The sequence below is a fragment of the Dryobates pubescens genome, chromosome 2 (assembly GCF_014839835.1).
Source record: "Dryobates pubescens isolate bDryPub1 chromosome 2, bDryPub1.pri, whole genome shotgun sequence".
NCBI lineage: Eukaryota > Metazoa > Chordata > Aves > Piciformes > Picidae > Dryobates > Dryobates pubescens.
Genome location: NC_071613.1, coordinates 26,173,657 through 26,194,496, shown reverse-complemented (window position 1 = coordinate 26,194,496; position 20,840 = coordinate 26,173,657). Strand labels below are relative to the sequence as shown.

The 20,840-nt window shown below is 48.6% G+C and overlaps 1 protein-coding gene across 1 annotated transcript in view; it reads left to right on the top strand.

Moving 5' to 3' along the window:
* SLX9 (SLX9 ribosome biogenesis factor) overlaps positions 1 to 8,975 on the top strand; it is a 48,891-nt gene extending 39,916 nt beyond the window's left edge. Inside the window, exons 4-6 of the mRNA XM_054172513.1 lie at positions 2,113 to 2,266; positions 5,852 to 5,920; positions 8,350 to 8,975. Coding sequence (XP_054028488.1) covers positions 2,113 to 2,266; positions 5,852 to 5,920; positions 8,350 to 8,476 — 350 coding nt within the window. The 3' untranslated portion in view covers positions 8,477 to 8,975. The remainder of the gene's footprint in view (positions 1 to 2,112; positions 2,267 to 5,851; positions 5,921 to 8,349) is intronic.
* The last annotated feature ends 11,865 nt before the right edge of the window (positions 8,976 to 20,840 follow it).

The window sequence follows — 20,840 nt, the reverse complement described above, 5'->3', positions numbered from 1 at the left end:
AAAAGAATTTGGGATGTTTGTGCAGAATCAGGTGTCTGAAAATTTTGAGCATATACTGTTTATGAAAGCACTGAAGTAGTCAGCTTCATAAAGCCAGACCAAAAAAAGAAGTGATGCAGAGCAGAAAGCTGTCTTCTTGGCAGGGCTTGCTGTGAGCAGAAGCGTTTACAATCCAGGTTTGTCACAAACATCCATGTACAGCAAAACTGCAGTTCACAAGAAACTGTTGCTCTTTGCCTCAGCTAAGTTGGGGAACAAACAAGACCAAGATATTAAAGGAGCCAGCAGCTAGCCAGTGAATTTGAGTTTTGCTTTCTTGAATATGGGCATCAGGATTAGACCCAGAATGGCTGGAGACATCTTGCCTGTAGAATGGCACTGGCTGCTTTAGTCCTGCTTCTGTGGCCATGCTGCAGCTGAAGCCATTGCCTCCCACTGTGTTGCCAGCTTGGCTCCAGAGCTGCTGTCACTGAGCTCCATCCTGTTCAGACAATAAGTTTCTAGCTCAGCACTGGGGCTCATCCTTGCTATACACTTGTTGTCCAAGGCAATAAGCAGAAGCCTGCTCTTCTGCTGCAGCCTTCACTGGGTGCTTGTAGAGGAAGTGGAGTCCTCCATCACAGTGGTACTGTTTGGGGGTTTCCAGGCCTGGTGATCACCTGGCAGAAGGAAAAGGAGCTCATGGATCCCACTGAGCTCTAGTTGTTTCTGGTGGCATCCACCTCAAATAGTGTGTCCGGTTCTGGTGCCCCCATTATAAGAAGGACTCGGTGTTGAAGTGAGTCCAGAGGAGGGCTGCAAAGATGATCTGCTATGAAGACAGGCTGATAGAGCTGAGGTTGTTCAGCCTGTAGAAGAGAAGACTCTAGCGAAGACCTTACAGATGCCTTCCAATACCAGAAGGAAGGCTGGAGAGGGATTTTTCCTAAGGGTGTCTAGCAGTAAGACAAGGGGGAATGGTTTTAAGCTGAGGGAGAGTAGGTTCAGACTGGATTTTAGGATGAAGTTCTTCAGTATGAGTGTGGTGGGATTCTGGAATAGGCGGCCCAAGGAGGTTGTGGATGTCTCCTCCCTGGGGGTGTTTAAAGGCCAGGTTGGACGAGGCCTTGAGCAGCCAAGTCTAGCTGAGAGGCATCCCCTGCTCATGGTGGGGAGGTTGGAGGATCTCTAAGGTCACTTCTAACCTAAGTCATTCTGTGATTCTGGGACAGGTTGAGTTGTCTTGGAGCTCAGCTGGAGGCTTGTAGCAGTGCTGGGATTTTGTGGGCTGTTCTGGAGAACATTTTCTGGGGGACTTACCCTGGGGCCTGCTGCTGTTTGGTGCTTTAGACCTATTTCTATACCAGAGACCTTTGAGGACTGAGGCAGAAGCCTGCAGCATTCAATGCCCACCTCCTATGGCCAAGGAGGGAGACCATTGTAACATTCGTAGGGCCTTGCTCAGAACTGCTGCAGGGAGACTGCTAAACGTGGTCTTGAGGAAAAGCCAGCTGCCTCTGTGTCTGCTACTCAATGCAGTGCATTTCTAAGGGCGCAGTTTATCCAACATCTGACTACTTGAGCTCCACATGAGTCATGAAGGTGAGACTTTGACTTGCTCCAAACTTAGTAAACAACAGAAATTAAGTATATCTTTTTTACCTGTGCTAGGAGACCATTGCTTTGACCCAACAGCAAAGCAGAGATGGGGCTGTGACTCTTTAGCACCACATATGGAACTGACTGTCTTTGGTTTGTCTCTTCTGCACTTCTTTCTGTCTTACAATTCCATGCATGGTCAATGTGTTTTTCCCACCCCCTAGGACATCTGTGCCATGTTGCTGTAAGCAATGAACAGTCATACACACCATGGTGCAGGGGGTGGAAACAGACAAAATCAGTCTGGGGATTTCATTTCCCATTGCAAATATCTGTGGAGATGTGTAGAGTTACAAGCAAACAAAGCAAGGGAGGAAACTACCCACCTGCATTATTTTCAGTCTTTCCCTGGTTAAAATCACTTCTGGCCTGTTGTTCCTCTAGATAGTGAAGCAGCCTATGAATTTCTTAGCTCATGAGTTATCTCATGCAAACACTTCTCCTTCCTGCAGTAACATCTTGTTTCTCATTCAGAAATAGAAAGTGTGAAGCTAGCCAAACAGAAGCAAAAAGCTGAAGCAAAGAGAAAAGCAACACCTGTAGTGGGAGACATGCACCTGTTGATGGAAGCCCTACCTGAGCTCTCTGACCTGACCACAGGTGGCAGGAGCAGGAAGCCACCCAAGAGGTATGAGCCATTTAGGGATAAACTGTGTATCTCCCTTACCCCTGTGGGAAAAACTGCTGCCCTTCAGTTCAGCTTGTAGTTACAGGCACTGCAAGTTTGATGCCAGTGGTCAGAAGAACAAGATGATATGGCTATATACTTCCTTTGGTCTGACTTCTTTCTGCTTCAAGTCAGACCAGTGGCCAGAATGGTCCTTCCAGATACTGCAGTCACTCTTCACTTCTGTACACTTCATGGCAGAGGGTGATTGGCACATGTGGAAGCATTTGGTAGTGTTGCACAAATCTCCAGCCTGACATCCTCAAGGAAGCTCTGTCAGCTTCCTCTGTCTCCAAACCTGGGCCTCCAGTGGGAGTGTGGCAGCCCTTCTGGAAGCCTGAGCTCATATTCTGACTTTGTTTTCACTTCCACTGTGAGGCCGAAGCCCAGTGGAGCTCTGGCACAGCAAGGTAGAGAAGCCCAGCCCTGGCATTGTCTGCAGTTGGAGGTGGGAGCTTGGCATTGACTGATGTCACCCAGCTTGCCTGTGACATGCCAGCCAAAAAGCAGTCAGTACTAGCATGGAGGAACTACAGTGCTCTTCTTCCCCTTGCTGGCTTGTGGCTTCTGGGGCTGTGTGTGAGGGGGTGTGTGTGTGTGTGTAAAGTGTTTAAAATAATTAGAGGAGGCTTTTATAGGATTTGAATTATTACATAAATGAAGAGTAATACTCTGGTAATTTGTCAGCATTATTAATAAAATATTAGATTCTCCAGGAATTTGATCTCCTGATGGGTAAGAGCGCATTACAGGGAGGGTTCTATTCTGTTTTATAATGAATGAAGTGTAATGAAACAGGGCTACTAACATGGTCCAAGTGTGCTGATGGCTTTGGTGGGGAAAATTCAGGCAGCAGCCTTTCAAACTTGCCAGACCAGCAGGGCAGAGCTGTTACATGGAACTGAAAAGCCTTCAGAAGCACCAAGCCCTTTAAAATAGTGGGATGGCTGAAGGCAAAAGTGAGCTTGCACAGTCTGAAGCAGCATTTTGCCCTTGTGGTGTGCTGCAGAGGAAACTGTCCCAAGAGGCACAAGCCTGTGGGGCATATGTGGTGTCATACTTCCTGGAATGTACTCTAGAAAGGCTTTCCTGTAAGCATTGTCACCCTCTGCAGAGCTGCTCTGTCTTCAGAGGGACTGCTGTGGCAGCTTGGTGGCACACTTGGCAAGCTCCTGCTCTGCGGGTTGCCATCCAACCTGAGGAGAGATTTCTCTGTGCTTCTATGAGTGATTGAGGCAAGCTGGGACAAGAAATTGTTCTTGTGCTGAGCAGTAAATGAACATGAGGAGAGCAGAGATGCTTCCTGCTCCTCTGTGTCTTGCAGTCCCAGTGGATGCAGCAGTGTGACGGGAGCTGCACAAACCCCTGTAGCTGTTTGTCTGCTCTTGCTGATTGCCATTCTTCCTGAGCTCTCAGGCCTGTTGTGTAATGCCAGCAGTACTGGGGTGACCTTGAGAGGGACTGAAGGGTATAGAGCAGCATGCAGGCATTGATCTTCCTGGCTGCTGTTTGCTGCACAGGCTCTGTGCTGTGAAGGCTGGCTGACATAACATCCACCATTGTTTGGGTTTGTCAGGGCGGGCAGGGGCCTGTGACCTGAGGAGCACTGGGTTGATGGTGAATCGGGTATGATTGGGGCAATGATGAAAGCAGCCCTCAGCAGCTTAGGTCCACCAGGATCCCCTATGAGAGAATAAAATGGACAAGAAAAGGAGCAGGAACTGGTTGAGTAGGGAAATATGATGATAGTGAGTGAGTTGAAGGAATAGGTGGCAGGGGAGGAGGCAGAAAGGAAGAATGGAGAGAAAAAATGTGCAATAAAAAGGATGGATGTTAACAAGTCAAGAGTGGAAAACAGGAAGAGGAGTTCCCTGTAAGATTGCCAAGAAGAGACCATATCCTACTGTCTTGAAGAAGTGGTGAGAGACTGTCCTATTTCCTGACCTTGAGAAAGTTGAAGGACTCTGGGGCAGATCAGGTAGGGGAGGCCCTGGCCCTCAGCACCCACAAATAAAGAAAGAGCCCTTCTTAAGCTCTCTTCCAACAGAGGTGTGGGAGACAAACTCTCTTTCCCTCTTCAGCTGTGTGCTGGGGCTCAGCCCCAGGGCGAATCGGAGAGAAGCTGCTCTGTGCAGGCAGAACCTGTTCCCCACTTGCTTCTCCTGTTTCTATTTGTGTAATCCTGAAGAATGGCAGATTGTTCTTGTTTCCTTAATGTCAGTTCTACCAGTGACTTCTCTTGTGCACTTGAAATTGCTGCTCTTTCCATGTGGCCCTTGCTTGGGCTTAGCACTTGTCTTTGTGGTAAATCTATGCCTCTCTGCTTGGCATTGGGCATCATGTACTTCCAGCTTCCTGTGCAGGATGGGATTACACCTCTAATCTCTTTGGATTTTACCCAGGAATAAGAAATGGGTACAGAGAGTGCAGATCTACACCTGCCACTCTGCCTCAGCTACACATAGGGCTCCATTCTAGGTTCCCACGAGTCCACTGTCTTTCAGTTTCATGGGTTCTCAAAACCTCTGTTTGGTGGCAAAAGCTGAAGCTCTGCTGTGTATTCTGTTTAAAGAATCTGTTTGCAACTGACTTAGGCTATAGAGCCTTTGGTGAGGATGTATGTTCACAGGGAAAAAAGAATATTGGCATTCTTTATGTCGGTGTAAGTGACTCTGTACTCCAGTGATCCTACTGCAGGAACCAAAGCCGGGCTGGCAGTGCCGTCTTCTTGCTGAGAAACTGTGACACTGTAATTCATGTCTGCCCATGCTGGGGCTGTGCAGTGTTAGCAAGGAACATGAGATGTGCAGAGGTGACACACACCTGGTGGTGGTGAGAAGTTTGATGGGATTGTTAAGCAACAGTATCACTTTGACCCACAGGTTAGTGATAAGCAGAAAGTGATCTGGGTGTGGACAGCTAATGACCAGGCTTAGAAGTAGCATTTGGCCTTCCAATACTTAAAAGGGGCCTGTAAGAAAGATGGGGGCAGTCTTTTTAGCAGGGCCTGTTGCAGCAGGACAAGGAGTTCAAAAGAGGGGAAGTTTAAACAGATATAAGGGAAAAAATTATGAAGGCGGTGAAACAGTGGCACAGGTTGCCCAGAGAGGTGGTAGATGCCCCACCCCTGGAAGCATTCCAGGTTGGGTTAGATGGTACTCTGAGCAACCTGAGGTGGTTGAAGGTGTCCCTGCTCAATGCAGAGGGCTTGGATTAGATGACCTTTAAAGGGCCCTTGCAACCCAACCCATTTTATGATTCTATAAACTAAGTAGACTGTTTTTTTCTGCAGTGCATTTACTTCTTGTCCATTCAGGCCTGATTTTTAAGCTGTTAATCTGTGGCAAAAGTAATTTGCATCTCCATTACTGTCTGGCTATGGACATAATTGCCATTCAGAACATTTTCCATACTGGACAATTTCCTATCCTTTCTGGGAAGGCAGATTCAGAATACATAGTCTCTCTCCCTCTCCACAGCAATTGCTAAATAACTGCTTCTCTGTAACACTCATTCACACACTTGTTTTGTTTCTTCTCTCCACAGCTGTGTAAAAGCGAAGGCAGAACCAGCAGACTTCTGTCTGATGAAACAAGCTCAGAAACACCGGCTCTTGTAAGTACCCCCTTACTAGAGTGCCCATTCCCTGATGAACATTACTGAATGGATGAGACTGGGAGGGACCTCTGGGTGCCATCTGATCCAGCAGAGGTTGAACTGGTTGCCCAGGATTATGTCCACCCAGTTTTTGAATATCTCCAAGGATGGATATCATACAGCCTCTCTAGACAACCAGTGTTAGTGTTTCATTCTTGCATACCTGAAGGCCCTAGAAGAGGGCCCAGAAAGGTGGCAGCTTTAATTTTCCCTTTACATAGTGCAGGATGTTTCTGTCTTAGGCCCTGTCAGACTTGGTCAATTCTACATGGATTCAGTCTACTTCCATTTCTGTCTCATGTAAAATCTAAGCAAAGAGAGCACAGGAAACTGCACTTGCTCTTTTAAGAATTTGCCCATATTATTGAAATGAAAGTGATAGCTTGGGCCTGTCTATGTTCTATGGAGTTTCAGGACAAACCCACACCAACTGTTATCTTGTCTTCCTGGCCACAGCTGTCATTTCTGGCTGTACCAAGTGAGAATGTCTGCACTGTGAGCCTCTGTGTGGCATGGACAATCTGGTTATGAGCCAGGTGGCCTGTCCCTTGTCTTGGCTTGCTGAGTTGAAGCTGCAACCTCCAGTTGTGGCTGAGTATCTTATGACACCAGGCCCATGTAGCTCTAGCTGAGACCCTTCAGGAAAGCCTGCTGTGGTTGTGTGGATGGAATTCTGTGTAGCATTAGGATCCAGAACTGCTCTGTTAGAACATCTCTAGGATGCTAACTTAACATGCCATACATCGCTTACAAGGACAACTGCCACTGGCATCTGCCAACCCTTTTCTTGTAAAATGAAGCACTAAATGCTTTTGAATAATTCCTGGGCTTGGTCTGGCAACTCCTTATCCCTCTGTATAATCTCTCAGATACTTTATACTGCATGAGGAACTTCATTTCCCCACAGCACAGCTCTCCTGGGGCTAGACACTGTGATCTAACAGTGTTTGTTTTCTGTGATGTCTGTTTCCAGAATTTCTGTCAGTTCTGGGCCATTCCATTTCTAACTGAGGCTGAGGAGAACAGTCTACAGTTTGCAGTTCTGCTCTTCATAGAAGTCTGTGAATACCTTTTGCTGTCTCAAACTGGGCACTGTTGATGCTGGGATGCCTTTTTAGCTCAGTTCTGCCTTTATGGATGCGCCCCTTCTTGGCTCATTGCAGAAACCCAGGGGTCGTGGCTTTGAGTACCACCATTGCACATCTCATTGTGCTAGAACTCATAGATGAAGGACACTACTTGAGGAGGGACTTGTTTACACATCTGAATTTGAATAGTCAACTCCAGCACAATCTTCTGTATCAGCAAGCCAGTGACCCCTGTGTGTGCCCCTCATCTTTGCACAAAACTGGACAGATACAGTGAAGATTCTCTCTGGCACATACCCTACCCCAGTGGTCTGGGAAGGCTGTGCTTCTTGGGAGGGAATAGCTTGGAGGAAAGTCTTGGAGTTTATTTTCCAGGGTGTTTGTTAGGGCTGTAGGTTTCCTAAGCCTCACCTTGCTGCCTCAGCTGCCACAACCCAAGCTTCAGGTTTGGGTTCTCTCTCTGTTTCTCTGGCAGGGGCAGGGCTGGTGTTGAAGGGAAAGGCCATGCTAGGGAGGGAGCTAGCTGCATGCAGAAGGCTGAAGAGCATTCTGCTAATCCATAGCAACTACAGAGAATGTGGAGGCATGTCTTGCTGGCCTGTGGAGGGTCGAGGAGCTTGTCTGAGGGGGGTGGGGAGGCCACCTTGGATGTGATTTACATGAAAACTTGTGGGGTTTTTTGTGATGGATTTGGTCTGGTTTGTTTTGGTCTGATTTGTTTTGGTTTGTTTTCTAACTCCTGCTCTCTTCTTATTCCTCCTTGCTTTTTAAGAAAGACCATTTCCACAGCAACCAGCTGTGACCAAGCCTGCAGAGGGAATTCTGTCATACTCTTCCCATGGTATCTAACTATTCTTGCACATAGGATTACCAGGCCTCCACGTTGAGCAATAAAGAGAGTCAGTTGATGAGTTCTTGAAAGCAGAATCTGCTTTTGTCCTTGTGCAATCTGGAGTAGTTTTAATTCTTAGTGATTTACTAGATACTCAGAGTCTCTTGTTCCTGATTTACTAGGGAAAAGCTCTAAAAAAAACATTGCTAAGTGATGCTGGACACTAACTTGATTGTTTCTGTCTCTATGGCATGAGATCAAGTCTCTGGCTCCTATGAAGCTGGCAGCAGTTTGAGCTGTGCCCTTGGGTAAATTAGGTTTTATTTCTTGCACAGTTGCTTTCTGAAGTTTACACCCAGGGTCATTCTGTCTGTACAGAAATGCACTATTTATGAATTCTGCTTTGATCCACTCGGTCCTTTCTGCCTGAGGCATTTAGCATTTGTATGTTATTTTATTTCCCTCAGGGAGGAAGAAGTGGCTCGGTTTCATGAGGTCATCACCAATCCTACTTACAGAGCCAACCCCCTCATGGCCATCAGTGAGCACCTCTCCAAGAGGCTGAGGCAGGAAGAAGAAGGTAACCCTCTCTAAGGTGTGAGCTGAGACCAAACGTGCACGCTGGAGCTGGAGTGAGGGCTCCAGGCTGCAAAGGAGCACAGCACTAACATGACCTGTCAGCCATTTCGGCCCTTGGAAGCAGTTCAGCAGATTATTAAACCAAACAGTCCTGTTTTCTCTCTGCAGGAATAACGCAGTTCTCTCCTGACAGTGGCAGCTGCTCCTTGGCAAGCAGCCTGCAGAGAGCAGAGTGTGCTGCAAGATCTTTGTGCAGACATTAAGCTCTCTGTGAAGTGCCTTGACACTTTTTCTCCTTTTGTGAGCAGGCACAATTTAGGAGAATTAAGAAATTGTACCAGTTGCTGTGTATCTGTTTTCTGTCATTTCCCTCCCTTTTCTGACAACTCTGAGAAGAGATTCACTACTGCTCTGTTGAGACGGCTCAAGACCCCAAGCACTGGAGACCAGAGGCTGTTGTATATCTGTGCTGCTGTTCAGAGACATTGGTTTATGTCAGAAATTTAGCTTTGTAATAAATGCACTTTCACACAGTACTGGGTTTGTCTGGTTCTTGGTCGAAATGTGGCCTGACTCCCATCAGTGGGAAAGTGACTTACTTGTGTACAGTGAACCACTAGACTGGCATTGTGGCATGCAACAGAAGACATGTGAAATCATTGCAGGACATGTTTAAGTCATAGATGTTCCTTCATCCTGCCCTGGAATTGTGTGCTTTATGTGGGTGGGTTTTTTGATCCCTTTTGGCTGCTGTTGTATTCCCTGCTTGGCCTGCCCTATAGGAAGCATCCCCAAACATGTCCTGGCTGCAGTCTGTGATCTTCAGCCAGTCACTCATGTGCTTGGGTTTGGGAACCACTGCAGCAGGGGAAGGCTTTTCCCTCTGCCAAACACCAGTTTTCAGAAAACTCCAGTGAATTTCCATGGGGACAGCCAAAGGCAGGGCTCTTTCCTGTTTTGAGGTGATCTCAATTTGACACCCCAAAATGTCAGTGCTGTCTTTTGAACCATACAAAAGGTTTTCTGATGCTTCTTAACCTTGGAAACCCTGACTGCCTATAACAGGTCAGCTCTGAGAAACATCTGATACCTTTAAAAAAGAAATTCAGTCTGAATCCTAGACAGAACATGGAAGCTGCAGCCAGCTCTTACCCAAATTGATGCCTAAAACCAGCTGCCATAAGAGTGGCAGACACCTTGATCTTACCTTGTCTCTTGCACCACCAGTAATGCTACTTTTTTCCTCCCTCTAGGCTGGCACTGTTGAACAAAGGCAGTTTTTCTAATGCCTGCCTCTTAGCCCTGGCAGTGCAGACACTGTTGCTGATGCTGCTTGTTGTGTTAGAGGAATGTCACCTCTCTGCCCCAGGGTCTGGCAGGACAGTCTTGTTGGCAGAGGCCACAGAGAGATCCTGGCTGTGTCCCGTTCTCTGCCCTGTTGCTCTAGGGCTGGCAGAGGCCTGGCAGGGCTCTCCTCTTCCCTGACACTCCTGTGCCAGTGCTGGGAGGTGAATACTACTGTGCTCTGCGAAGCAGAGGGCCGTGATGGGGTCAAAGACCTTGCAGTATCTCTCCACTTCCTGGTTGGTTCCTGCTTGCTCTTTTAGTGATATCTGACTGTGTTTCTTTTAGGTAATGTTGGATTTTGAACCAGCACCAGTGCAGCCAAGCTTCTGCACATACTGTGAAGGCTGGGCACCTCATTGGAGAGCTGGGCTTTGGATGGAGCTGTGCACCCATGGCCTGCAGCTACTCTTACTACTTGTGCCTTCCAGCAGCCCAAGATGTGACTAAGACTTGCCCCAAGCTAAGACTTTCACAGTGGTGGTTTTTTTTTCTGTAAGCTTACTGTTTACCCTTTTACTCCGTGTAGCTAGCTGCCTCCTGAGAAAAGCACCATCCTTTTGCTTAAGTGGAATGATGAAGAAGGTGAAGACATCCAAGTACAAAGGAGGATGAAGATTGCTCCTCTTGTTAGTGAACAGGGCACTCGAGGACGGAGGCACGTATCTGGAGTGCAGCAGGGACAGAAGGCAGCTTGTGCGGCATGTTGGAGGACTTTTATTGCTTGTCTTTTGTACTTTGCAGAAGCTTTAAGCTGAAGCCTCGTTATCCAGCAAGCCAAGGGGTGAGTGACCATGTGGAGGTGTTGAACTGCGTGACTCCACTCAGCACTGCCTGGTACCCATGCTAGCGGCCCTTCTCCTCCACGCACAGCCTTGCTGTTCACACTGCTCCTTACCTTGGATGGGCCAGCACAGGCATTTGGCTGCGTGTCTAGCTCTTAGCCCACTGTTTGAAAATGTTGGTCTCCTGGGTATTCAGCAGCAGTTAAACATGTGACTGTTTGAAACTACAGTTCACAGCCTGTTGCTACAGGCATCTCCTGCCCCCGCTATCCTAGCAGTTGAGCAAAGGATTTAAAATCTGCCAGGAAACAGGCGTCTGAGACGCAGAGTCGCCTTCGCAGTTGGCATGTTTTCAGGATGATAAAAGCTTCCACGCCAAAGTTTTTTTCTTTTCCTTTTTTTTTTTTTTTTTCAGATAGTAGGGTGGAAAAAAATAGCTTCCAAACTGTAAGAAGTAGTTGTGCCAGAAGAGAGGGCAGGGGCCCAACCCGTCAGCTCTAGACTAAGCAAGCAGCAAGTAAGCAACGAATGTGCCGCAAACTAAGGGCTGGAAAAATTTGGGGCTACTTTTCACAGCTGTTGTCTTGTTGATGATTTCATCTTCGAAGGCTGTTCACAGGACTGTGCAAGCAGAAGCCTGGGTATCCTGTCCATCTGGTGGTACCAGCAGATATTTTCTGCTACGCACAAAGCACTCAAAGCAGTGGGTGGAAAGGGATTCTCCATTACCAGCAGCTCATGGGTAGTGTCTCTGGTCTGCAGGTTGTAAAAGGATGTATTTTTTTATAGCAGCTCTTGTGTTCTTCGCTGGTGTGGGCAATAGCCTTGTTTCTGCTGGAGCAGGAGTTACATCAGGCTGGTGGCATGTCTCAGAAAAGGCGTGGTGAGTCACAGACCTGGCCCTGACTCTTCATCTAACCCAAAAAAGGCTCTAGTGTGAATGTGTAGACTCCCTTCTTTTTCTTACCTTTTCTGGCTTGTCTGCCCTGGAAAGTTTTCCTTACAGACCTTGGGCAAGTGAGTGCCTCCATCCCATTCACACTTGGGGAATATGCTGGGTAGAGAGTACTCAACAGCCTGGTTGAAGCTATGAGCTGTGCTGGCCCCCTAACTTTCTTTTTCTCCTAGAACTATGCATGTGTGGTGGCTTTTGACAGCATAAACCCTGACAGGTCCAGCACCAAGGTGCATGCTAGCACTGCAGGTACTGGTAGGGTGGACCTGGCTGCCTCTGAGGCTGCCAGAGAAAGCCTGTGGCAGTAGTCCCTGAGTCATACCCTGGTTTGGTGTAACTCCAATCTTTGGCTACACTCTTCATCCAGTACTTAAGACTGTCAGTGGCAGCTGGTGAGGAGCAGTGGGAATGTTGGGAGCATTGGGTCTCTGTTACAGGATGTTTGCTCTTCTGTGCCCGCTGTCCAGGTCATGCCTGGGGCTGGCTTCCTTCCCATGCATACAGTTGTTCAGTCTGGAGAAGAGAAGGCTTTGGGAAGACCATACTGTGTCCTTTCAGTACTTAAAGTGCCTTACAGAAAAGATGGGGAGGGACTTTTTACAGGGGCATGTAATGACAGGATTTAAAGGGTAATGGTTTTAAACTGAAAGAGAGTAGGTTTAGATGAGATGTAAGGAAGAAGTTCTTTACTGTGAGGGTGGTGAGACAATGGAACAGGTTGCCCAAAGAGGTAGTGTATGCTCCTTCTGTAGAAGTGTGCAAGGCCAGGCTGGACAGGGTTTTGAGTAACCTGGTCTTGTGGAAGATATCCTTGCCCATGGCAGGGGAGTTGGACTAGGTGATCTTTCAGGTCACTTCCAACCCAAACCATTCTGTGATTCTGTCTTCACCATAGCCACATGCTCACTAGAGCAGGTTGTCTTGAACCTCTGACAAGTCATTTGGGGGTGTGTCTGCAGGTTTCTGTCTGGGGACGAGGAGGCATGTCCCAGCTCACAAAAGAGACCTGAACTCTTGATCCTTTTAGCCTCATGCATTAGCAGGATGGGCTGTGAGCAGGAGCAGCTGCTCAATGAGCTGAGTCACACCCCAGCCCACAGGGGTGGCTATCTATGACCCAGCTGGCTGTGACTCAGCCTGGCCAGAGCTCTCCTTGCTGCAGCCTGGGTCCTGGTCACCTCCCTGTGACCTGGAGCGCCTCTCTGGCTCCACTATGTACAAGTCAGCTTCCTGAGGAGCACAGTGACTTGTGGAAACAGAGGTCTTGGCGCTCAAGGAAGCCAGACTTTTCCTTTGAATAGAAAGTAGCACTGAACTTCCTTCCTCCATCCCTGCCCTGTGTGCTCTGACAGGGGCAGCTTTTGAGGGATATGGCTTGGGTGCTCAGCATGGGGACTGGTCTAGACAACAGGCTCCCTTCAGCCATGAAGATGGTCCTTAACAGTCCCACTGCAGAGACCATAGCTGGTGCAGTGCTCAGGAAGCTCCAGAGGGTTCAAGCTAGAGTGATTCCTCCTCCTTCCAGCACAGAAGGGACAGGGACGGAACAAAATGTGTCTGGCAGTGAAGAAACCTGGCACTCGTAACCTTCTGCCACTCTTTGCTTCTGCAAGTGCAGTGAGCCCTTTTTCTGCATGGGATAATTTCTCCCATGGAGGGAAGCTTCCCCAGCTAAGCCATATTACATTTTCCCATACCTTACAAAGCTGCTCTCACACTTGTACCTGTTTCTTTCTACAGCACTGGTACATCTGAAGCCAACCCAAGATGTTTTCGTGCAGATGTAGCAGGAGCAGCCACAGGAACCTCAAGAAATGCAACAGCATGCGAATTTGAGCTGCTTGATGGTTTTGGAAGCAGATGAGCTGGGCACCACCAACTCCTCCCACATGTTACTCGAGAGAGGGGTGAGGTGAATCACCTGATCTAGCCTTTGTCTCTGAGCACAAAGCCACATGTCCCTGCCCTGAAACATGGACCTCACTATAGCCTTTTTGGGGCAGCCTTTGTCTGTTGCTTTCGCTGCCCGCGGTAGCTGTCCTGCCCAGATATGTTGTCATCTTGCTGTATCCTGGCCTTTTCCACAGTGCTCAAGGTCTGAGTCACTCTCACCCTCACTGGCTCCACCAGAGCCCTTTCTCTTGAGACGCAGTCCTGCTCCTTCACATCCTGACCTTTCACCAGTTACTAATCCCAGGAGGTCCCTACCTCTTATCCTATGCAGCTCAGTTTCCTTAGGAGCTTTTGGGCATTCTTTTAAGTGCTTAAGAGCATTGCCACATGCCATTTGGAAATCCACATAAAGCCTGGTTAATTGGATCACCCTCATCTCTATATCATTTCATTGCAAGGGAAAAAATCACTCTCTGGAATGCTAACTCTTCTCAACATGATAATTATCTGGGCATCTGCTGATTCTGCTCTAACTGTGGCTTGGTTCAGTGTGAGGCATTAAACCTGGCTTTGTGCTTTCACTCTGATGAGCAATTTAATCCTGTTCAGGCATTTTCTCTGTGAAAGGTGGCATTGCCTCCCCAGAGCTGCAGAGCTGCAATCCAGGGTGGAAGCAGCACTGAGGTGGGGTGGCACCTGGGGACCTGACGTGGAATACCAACAGCTTGGCCTCAGGGCAGAGGCAGATACTTGACCTGTAAATTCCAACTTCTCTGGTTTCCTGGAGCTGCTGGGATGTCTCACATGTGGCGGTGAAAGGAAAGCCTGTGAACAGTGCTGCGCAGGCCACTGGTTCTGGTGCTTATCAGTTGTCTGGGTCGGGCTTCTCACTCAGAGTGTGTGAAAAAGCAACGCCTGCATCCATTAAAAAAAAAAAAAGAAGAAAATATGTTACAGTTACTAAGCACTAAGTTATGTAACAAAGTTAGACTTGTAGTGAAAAAGCTAAATATTTGAGGCTGATAAGATACACAGATGGGAGAAAAATGCATTACATGCTAAAGGAAGCATTTCCAAAACCATGCAAAAATAAATAGTTGCTGTCAGTTCCCTCAGGCCAGTCCCCTGGCACCCGAGCAGCCAGTCACTGTGCAGCTTTGTGGTTTCTCTCCACCCAGTCTAGACGCATCACTGGGTGCAGGAGCCCCAGCAAACCAAACTGGGAGCAGCATCAAGAGCGACGTTGCTGATGGAGCTCTATTGGCTGAACAGCAGGGTGGGGACGTTTGTAGTGGCTTTTTGCTTAACCAAGTCAATTGTTCCCCTATGAAGAAGTTGTTAAATAGTGCAAACAAAACATAGAGCCTTGCCAGGAGTGTCGTGAAGATTTAGACCTTTGCATCCAAATGTTCTGGGATTTTCCAGGTCGCTTGGTTTTGAGTAGGATGCATAAAATCTAATCTAAGGGTTTCTCTCTGCTCTAACGATTGGTGTTGCGTGCCAGACGGGGTGTGTTGGTGACCCTGTTTGAACTCAGTGTGATTTGTACTCAAACTGCTCCTATTACCATACAGCGCTGCCTGTATCTGCTTGGTGTAGTTCATCATCCCTGGATATGTGGGGAGCTGTAGGTCCCGATGCTATCAGAGCGCCTGCTCTGCTGCCCCAGGGTGATGAGGGTGGGTGGCTGCACTGGTGAGATCCAGGCCCTATGCTCAGTGTTCACAAAATGAGGATTTCTGTGAATTAATCTAGTGCAGGTTCTCTTGGTGACTGAGGGAGCTGTGGCCCAGGAGACAGGGAGTAAGATGTCAGCAAGGCTGATGGGAACCACAGCCATGTGGTGGGGTCTCTGGTGGTGTGGAGGCTGCCATAGTGGGTTTGCTGCCTGATGTGGTGGGTCAGCAGGTCTGCTTGGTGAACGCATGGGATGCTGTTGCCATGGAGGATGTTGACAACACAAAAGGTAGCATGTGACACCTCATTCACACGGTGCTCCCAGGACAGTTGCCTTGGTTTTGGTGGCACAAGTAGGAGAGGAAGCCCAGGCAAATAAACATCCCAAACAGGAAGCTGATGGGAAATGAACAAATGTCAGGGATGGGTAGGTGAAGGCAAATGATGCCAGGATATCCTCCTAGAAGGAGATGGAGGAACAGATAACCGCCCTAGTACACACGTTCCTTTGTCCCATGTTCAGCTAGCCTGGGAGGATGGACAGACACAACAAAAGGGGCCATGAGGACAGATTATTCTTGTGTCTGAAAACTCAATCTGAACATGTGAGGGACAGAAGCCAACACATGTGAGAGGGGAGACAAGAATGAGAACTGCTTCCCTGAGGGATACTGCTGCTCCCAGCTCTCTGCTCTCGCAGGTGCTTTTGGGTCAGCAGGGAGGAGAGGGTGCTCAGAGCCCTGCTCCAGGCCTGAGCTGCAGGGGGATCAATGCCTCCAGCAGCTTGTGAGGGCTGCAGGGCCAGCTGCTGTTCAATGGGGAGGGTGAGTGCATCAGTGGTGCCATGGCCTGCAAGTGCTGTTGGCAGCTCTTGGCTGGAAGCAGTGTTGGTACACCAGGCCATGGGGACGTGACTGTGTTTACAGATATTTTGGATACATTTAATCCAAGTGCGCTTACAGCTGTCCTGGATGCATTTAATCACTGCTTACCAGTGCCAAGGTTAATCTAAACATCTCCTGCTCCACTCAGTGAAACAACCACTGCCTGTGTCATGAACCCATTTGCTGGTGGTTTGAGAACAGGGGTGTATTACCACAGGAAGAACACTTTTACTCCACCTGCCATTTGGTCCTCTGTGTAGGTAAGGTAGAGCTTGCACTGCTTTAGTGAGTGTCCTGTCCTCAATGCTTGGTGTTGGTGGTGGGCTCAGGATGCTCTGCATTGCTTGGTGTGCAACACAGACTGCTTGACCTAAATGGGGAATGCCACAGGGACCTGAAGCAAGCCCTGGGTGCTGTTGCTGATGGTGACCAACTTAACAGAAGTGGCAAAGCAGATCAAGCAATGCTTTTTCACACATTTCCAACCCCATCTTGCTGTGCTCTCCTTCTCCAGATCATTTATGACTGTGTTGAGGAATGCAGTTGCCATTGTAGATCCCTGTGGGGCTCCCCACTGAAAACTGACTGTTGCTCATACCCTCCATTCCTTATCTTTGTAGCCAGTAATTTACACCCACAAAGACCTTCCCCCTTCCCCTGCCATAGCTTGGTATCTTAGGCTTCTTGGTGGGTAACCCTGTTGAATGTCAGTAGACTTACAAGCAGCCTGTCAGTTGATCTTCCTTGCACACGTGTAGAGACTTCCAATAGCTGTTTCCCCTGTGTCCCTGGGTTCCTTTGGGTCATCTTATTTTATGCATTCATTATTTCTGCTCCTTAGCTTGATTTGTGCAGATTTACCTGCTGCAGGTGCTGAGCTTGGACCAGAACTTCCCTAGATCCTCATGATTTCAAAACTGGCCGTGTATTTATCACCAAGCAGGTTGGTTCAAGACCTGCTTTGCAGTTAGAATCATAGAATCAACCAGGTTGGAAAAGACCTCAGAGATCATCAAGTCCAACCTGTAATAGATACTGCTGAGTTTTCCCCTAAGGGAGTCCTGCACTTTGGCTTCTGGTCCTGCCTGCCCACCATGACTCATGAGGGATGCTTTGCCATGGATAGCATTACACAGCCCCATGACTGCAGCCACTCAGCCAGAAGGTGCAAGCTTGGGCAGAGGGCAAGGGGGAACTGGAGCCAGCCCTTCCTCCACCCTGGCCCTAGAAGGGGTCCCTGCCAGTGGAGTGAGGAGACAGGAGCATTGCTTCTCGTTTGAAGTTGTGCTGGCCCAATGTCACCCTTCCAGCCCCAAAGGATGGAGATCCCTGCCTCTGGGACCTGTTCCAACCATATGTGAAAGCCTCTTAGTCTTGGGGCTGTTGTGCTGCTAGCTCTCACTTTGGATGTTTGAAGGCAGAGCACACCACTTGGGCTAGCAGCCAGCACCCGATTTGGGTGCTCAAAAGCATGTGTCAGTCTGGCATCACCATTGTGCCTGCAGACCCAGTGCAGGGCATTGTGTAAGCACAGGTATGCATCTCGGCTTCACTCAAGGGTCTGTGCAAGCACATTACTGCAAGTGGAGCTGCCAAACTATGTTGAATTGTGTTCTGGCATCTGCACATGTGTAAGATCAGTCTCATGTAAACAAGGCAGTGGGATACAGGCACAGGCATGATGTGAAGTACAAGCCATGTCTTGGCAACTGCTTCCAGTTATACAACAAACCATTTGATATCTCAACTGCATGGAAAAATCAGTAAGTGAGCTTGGGTTGTTGCGGGTGTGTGCTGAATAATTGAGGCAGTGATGATTTTATGAGAGAGCTAGATTACGTGCTTTGTAGCAATCTCTGCTCACAAGTCCCTGGCTGATGCCAGTGAGCTTGCCCAGTGTGGGGTGAGAGTGATCACTGCAGTGGAGAAGGATCACTGCAATGGAGAAGGAGCTGGGAGCATGGCAGGCTTTGCACAGGCAGATGGGCAGGTGAAGAGATATGCAGGGTGCCCAGGCCTCCTGGCAGGATGAGTGGGGCATGGTAGGGGTGCAGGGTGTTAGGCAGTGTGCCTGAGGTGCTCAGTATGGATCTGCAGACCACAGAATTTCCCTGAGCCCTGTATCCTTTCTTAAAATGACTGCTATCAGCTATACCTTGGAGGAGGTAACTATGCTTCCCAAGTGTCCTCTGGCAGGTGAGAAGTCTGCTATCCTTTCATAGGACAGCCAGCTTGCCACCCTCTGCAAAGTCTTGGTGAAACATCCCCCGTCCTTCATTTTGCAGCATCACTTTGGAAGCAGGCTCACCAGGCTTGGCTGCTGCTCCACCGAGGATCATATGGCAACAGCAAGGGGGAAGTTACCAAGCTGGGGTCTGCTGTCATGGTTTTCTGGGGATGTAGTTTCTGCTGGGGTGGTGGCACAGGATGCAGGAGGTGTCTTGCAGTACATCTCCCACATCCCTAAAGTGAGGGCAAGTACTCTAAAAGCAGGTCTGAATGAACTGGTAGGCCGGGCACAAGGTGTAGCTCCAGTGCGGTCAGTGTGGGATGGAAGCTGCATTGCATGAGCTGTGTGCCAGGATGGCATGCCTATCATGCAGGGCTGCTTTTAGAGCCTGCTCCAAAGGCTGTTGGGGTGACAGAACATGTGTCCTTTACCTTGGACTCCACTCTCTACATCAGAGTTCATGGGTAAGTCTCCTGCAGAAGATGCCAGTGTGTCATGGGGAGAATACATGCAGACAGAGCCATTAAAAAGCAGTTTCAGCAGGTGGTCAGACATGGCAGCAAGGTAAGGTTTCAAGACAAAATTTCCCTGAAATCACAGGCCATGCTTGTGGCCATTCCTGAAATCTGTGGCTCTGGAAAGCCCACAGTCACCTCAGCTTTGAAAATCCCCATCCTGCAGGTACCTCCAGTGCTGCACATGTCCTGGAGTGTGGGGACCCCAAGGAGCGAGGCCATCTTGCAAACCAAGCTGTCCCAGTTTGGAAAACCATTTCAGAGTGTGGAAACTGTAAAGCTGCTTCTAGCTTGTGGTGTTCAAAACATGCTGCACTTGCTTTTACAAGCAACAGCCTAATATTTCCGATTTCCCAGGACTTCAATGAAGTAAAAAAGCTACTCATTTTATCCAAATAAGTACATGGAAAACAAACCAAACCAAAAACCACTCTAAAAAAAAACAAAAAACCAAAAAAACAAGAATATTTGGATGAAAATTAGGAAGGAAAAGAGCAAATGACTTGGAAAAATGTGATGTTTCACAAGCAACAGCAACTGTGTTACCGTGATGCAGCTCAGCAGGGCCAGTGCTGTGTAGGGAGGGAGCACTTTTTGTCCTGCAGTGGCAGGGCACCAAGTTGGTCTGCAGTGGATTTGGACCAGCCATCAAGTGAGATAAGAAGCCTGGGGCTATGCCATGCCTCCTGCCCTTGCTCCCACACCATTTGCCCAGTGTGAGCCTTCACAAGGACTCCCATGGTGACTTTCCTCAATGCAGGGCTAGAGCCGGCAGAGCCCCTTCCTTGTCCCTTGGACTCTGGAGGGGTCAAAGGGAATGTCCTCAGGTGTTTTTCTGGCTGTCCTGGGGGGGCACATCTAGATGTCCTTGTGGGGAAGAGCTACCTCAGGGGCCAGCATCTCTCCAGCCTTTTCCAGCTGATTGGCAGGAGCACTCACTCTGCTGAGTGCTGTGATCTTCATTGTTGTCAGTGGTGCAAATCAAGGTAGTTAATTCTCAGTGTCATCCCCCTACTGCCCCAGTAGTGGTTTCTCCAACATGCTGACCAGACACAACTGCTTTGGCCCATTACACAGCAGTGAAATTGAGGAAGACAGTTTCATTCTTGCTGGCTTCACTGCTGATCCTTGAGGCATGGGGGAAGGGAGTAGTAGCTAGTGTTAAATTCCTGGAGCTGAAAATAAAATAGGGTAAGGAAATGTGGACAGGCATTCCTGAAAGTGAAGGCTTCACCAGCCAAAAGCTGCTTGCCCATGGGTGCTGCCACTCCCAAGCGAGGCAGAGGCGGAGGATTGTGAGTGAGCAAGTGTAAAAATAGATTGTTTCCAACATGGGCTTTCATACCAGTCCCCCTCACCCTCCCTGTGAACATGTGCATGAATCCTTACCCTGCCAGGAACAGAGAGGGAAGAAGCCACCTGTGAGTGGAGCAGCCACTCACTGCTGCATCTGGAACCTGCACTGGGCATTGAAAGGAGCATGATGGATCGCAGTAATATGGGTGCTACCTCCCAAGTGCTGCAGAGAAATGGGTGAGAAAGCACACTGATCTCTTAGCTCAAGATCTGAGTGACACTGAGGTGGTTGATGCAGTTACCATTTTTGTCTGATTTCTGCATGAGGCTCCTGTGATAGCTGGGCACACCTCTCTACGAGATGGTGTCAGCTTCCTATGGGGGAAGACAAACGGGAGATACCAGAGGCTCTTCCCACCAGCACATCTGTGGGTCAAAGCTTTAGAAAGGCACATGTTTTTCTTTAAGTATCCCCTTTAAGTACCTATAAATGTTCCTTCCTCTTGGATCCTAATTTAATGAACATTTTCTGGTGGCCAGCAAGCTGGGTGTCACCTGTGGGTTTGTGGGCAGCTGCAGGAGGATGGACGTCTACCTTCTCCTTCACAGTATCACAGTATATTAGAGATTGGAAGGGACTTCAAGAGATCATCAGGTCCAACCCCCCTGCCAAAGAAGGATCGCCTAGGGTAGTCCACATAGGAATGCATCCAGGTGGGTTTTGAAAGTCTCCAGAGAAGGAGACTCCATAACCTCTCTGGGCAGCCTGTTCCAGTGCTCCTCACCCTCCCTGTAAAGAA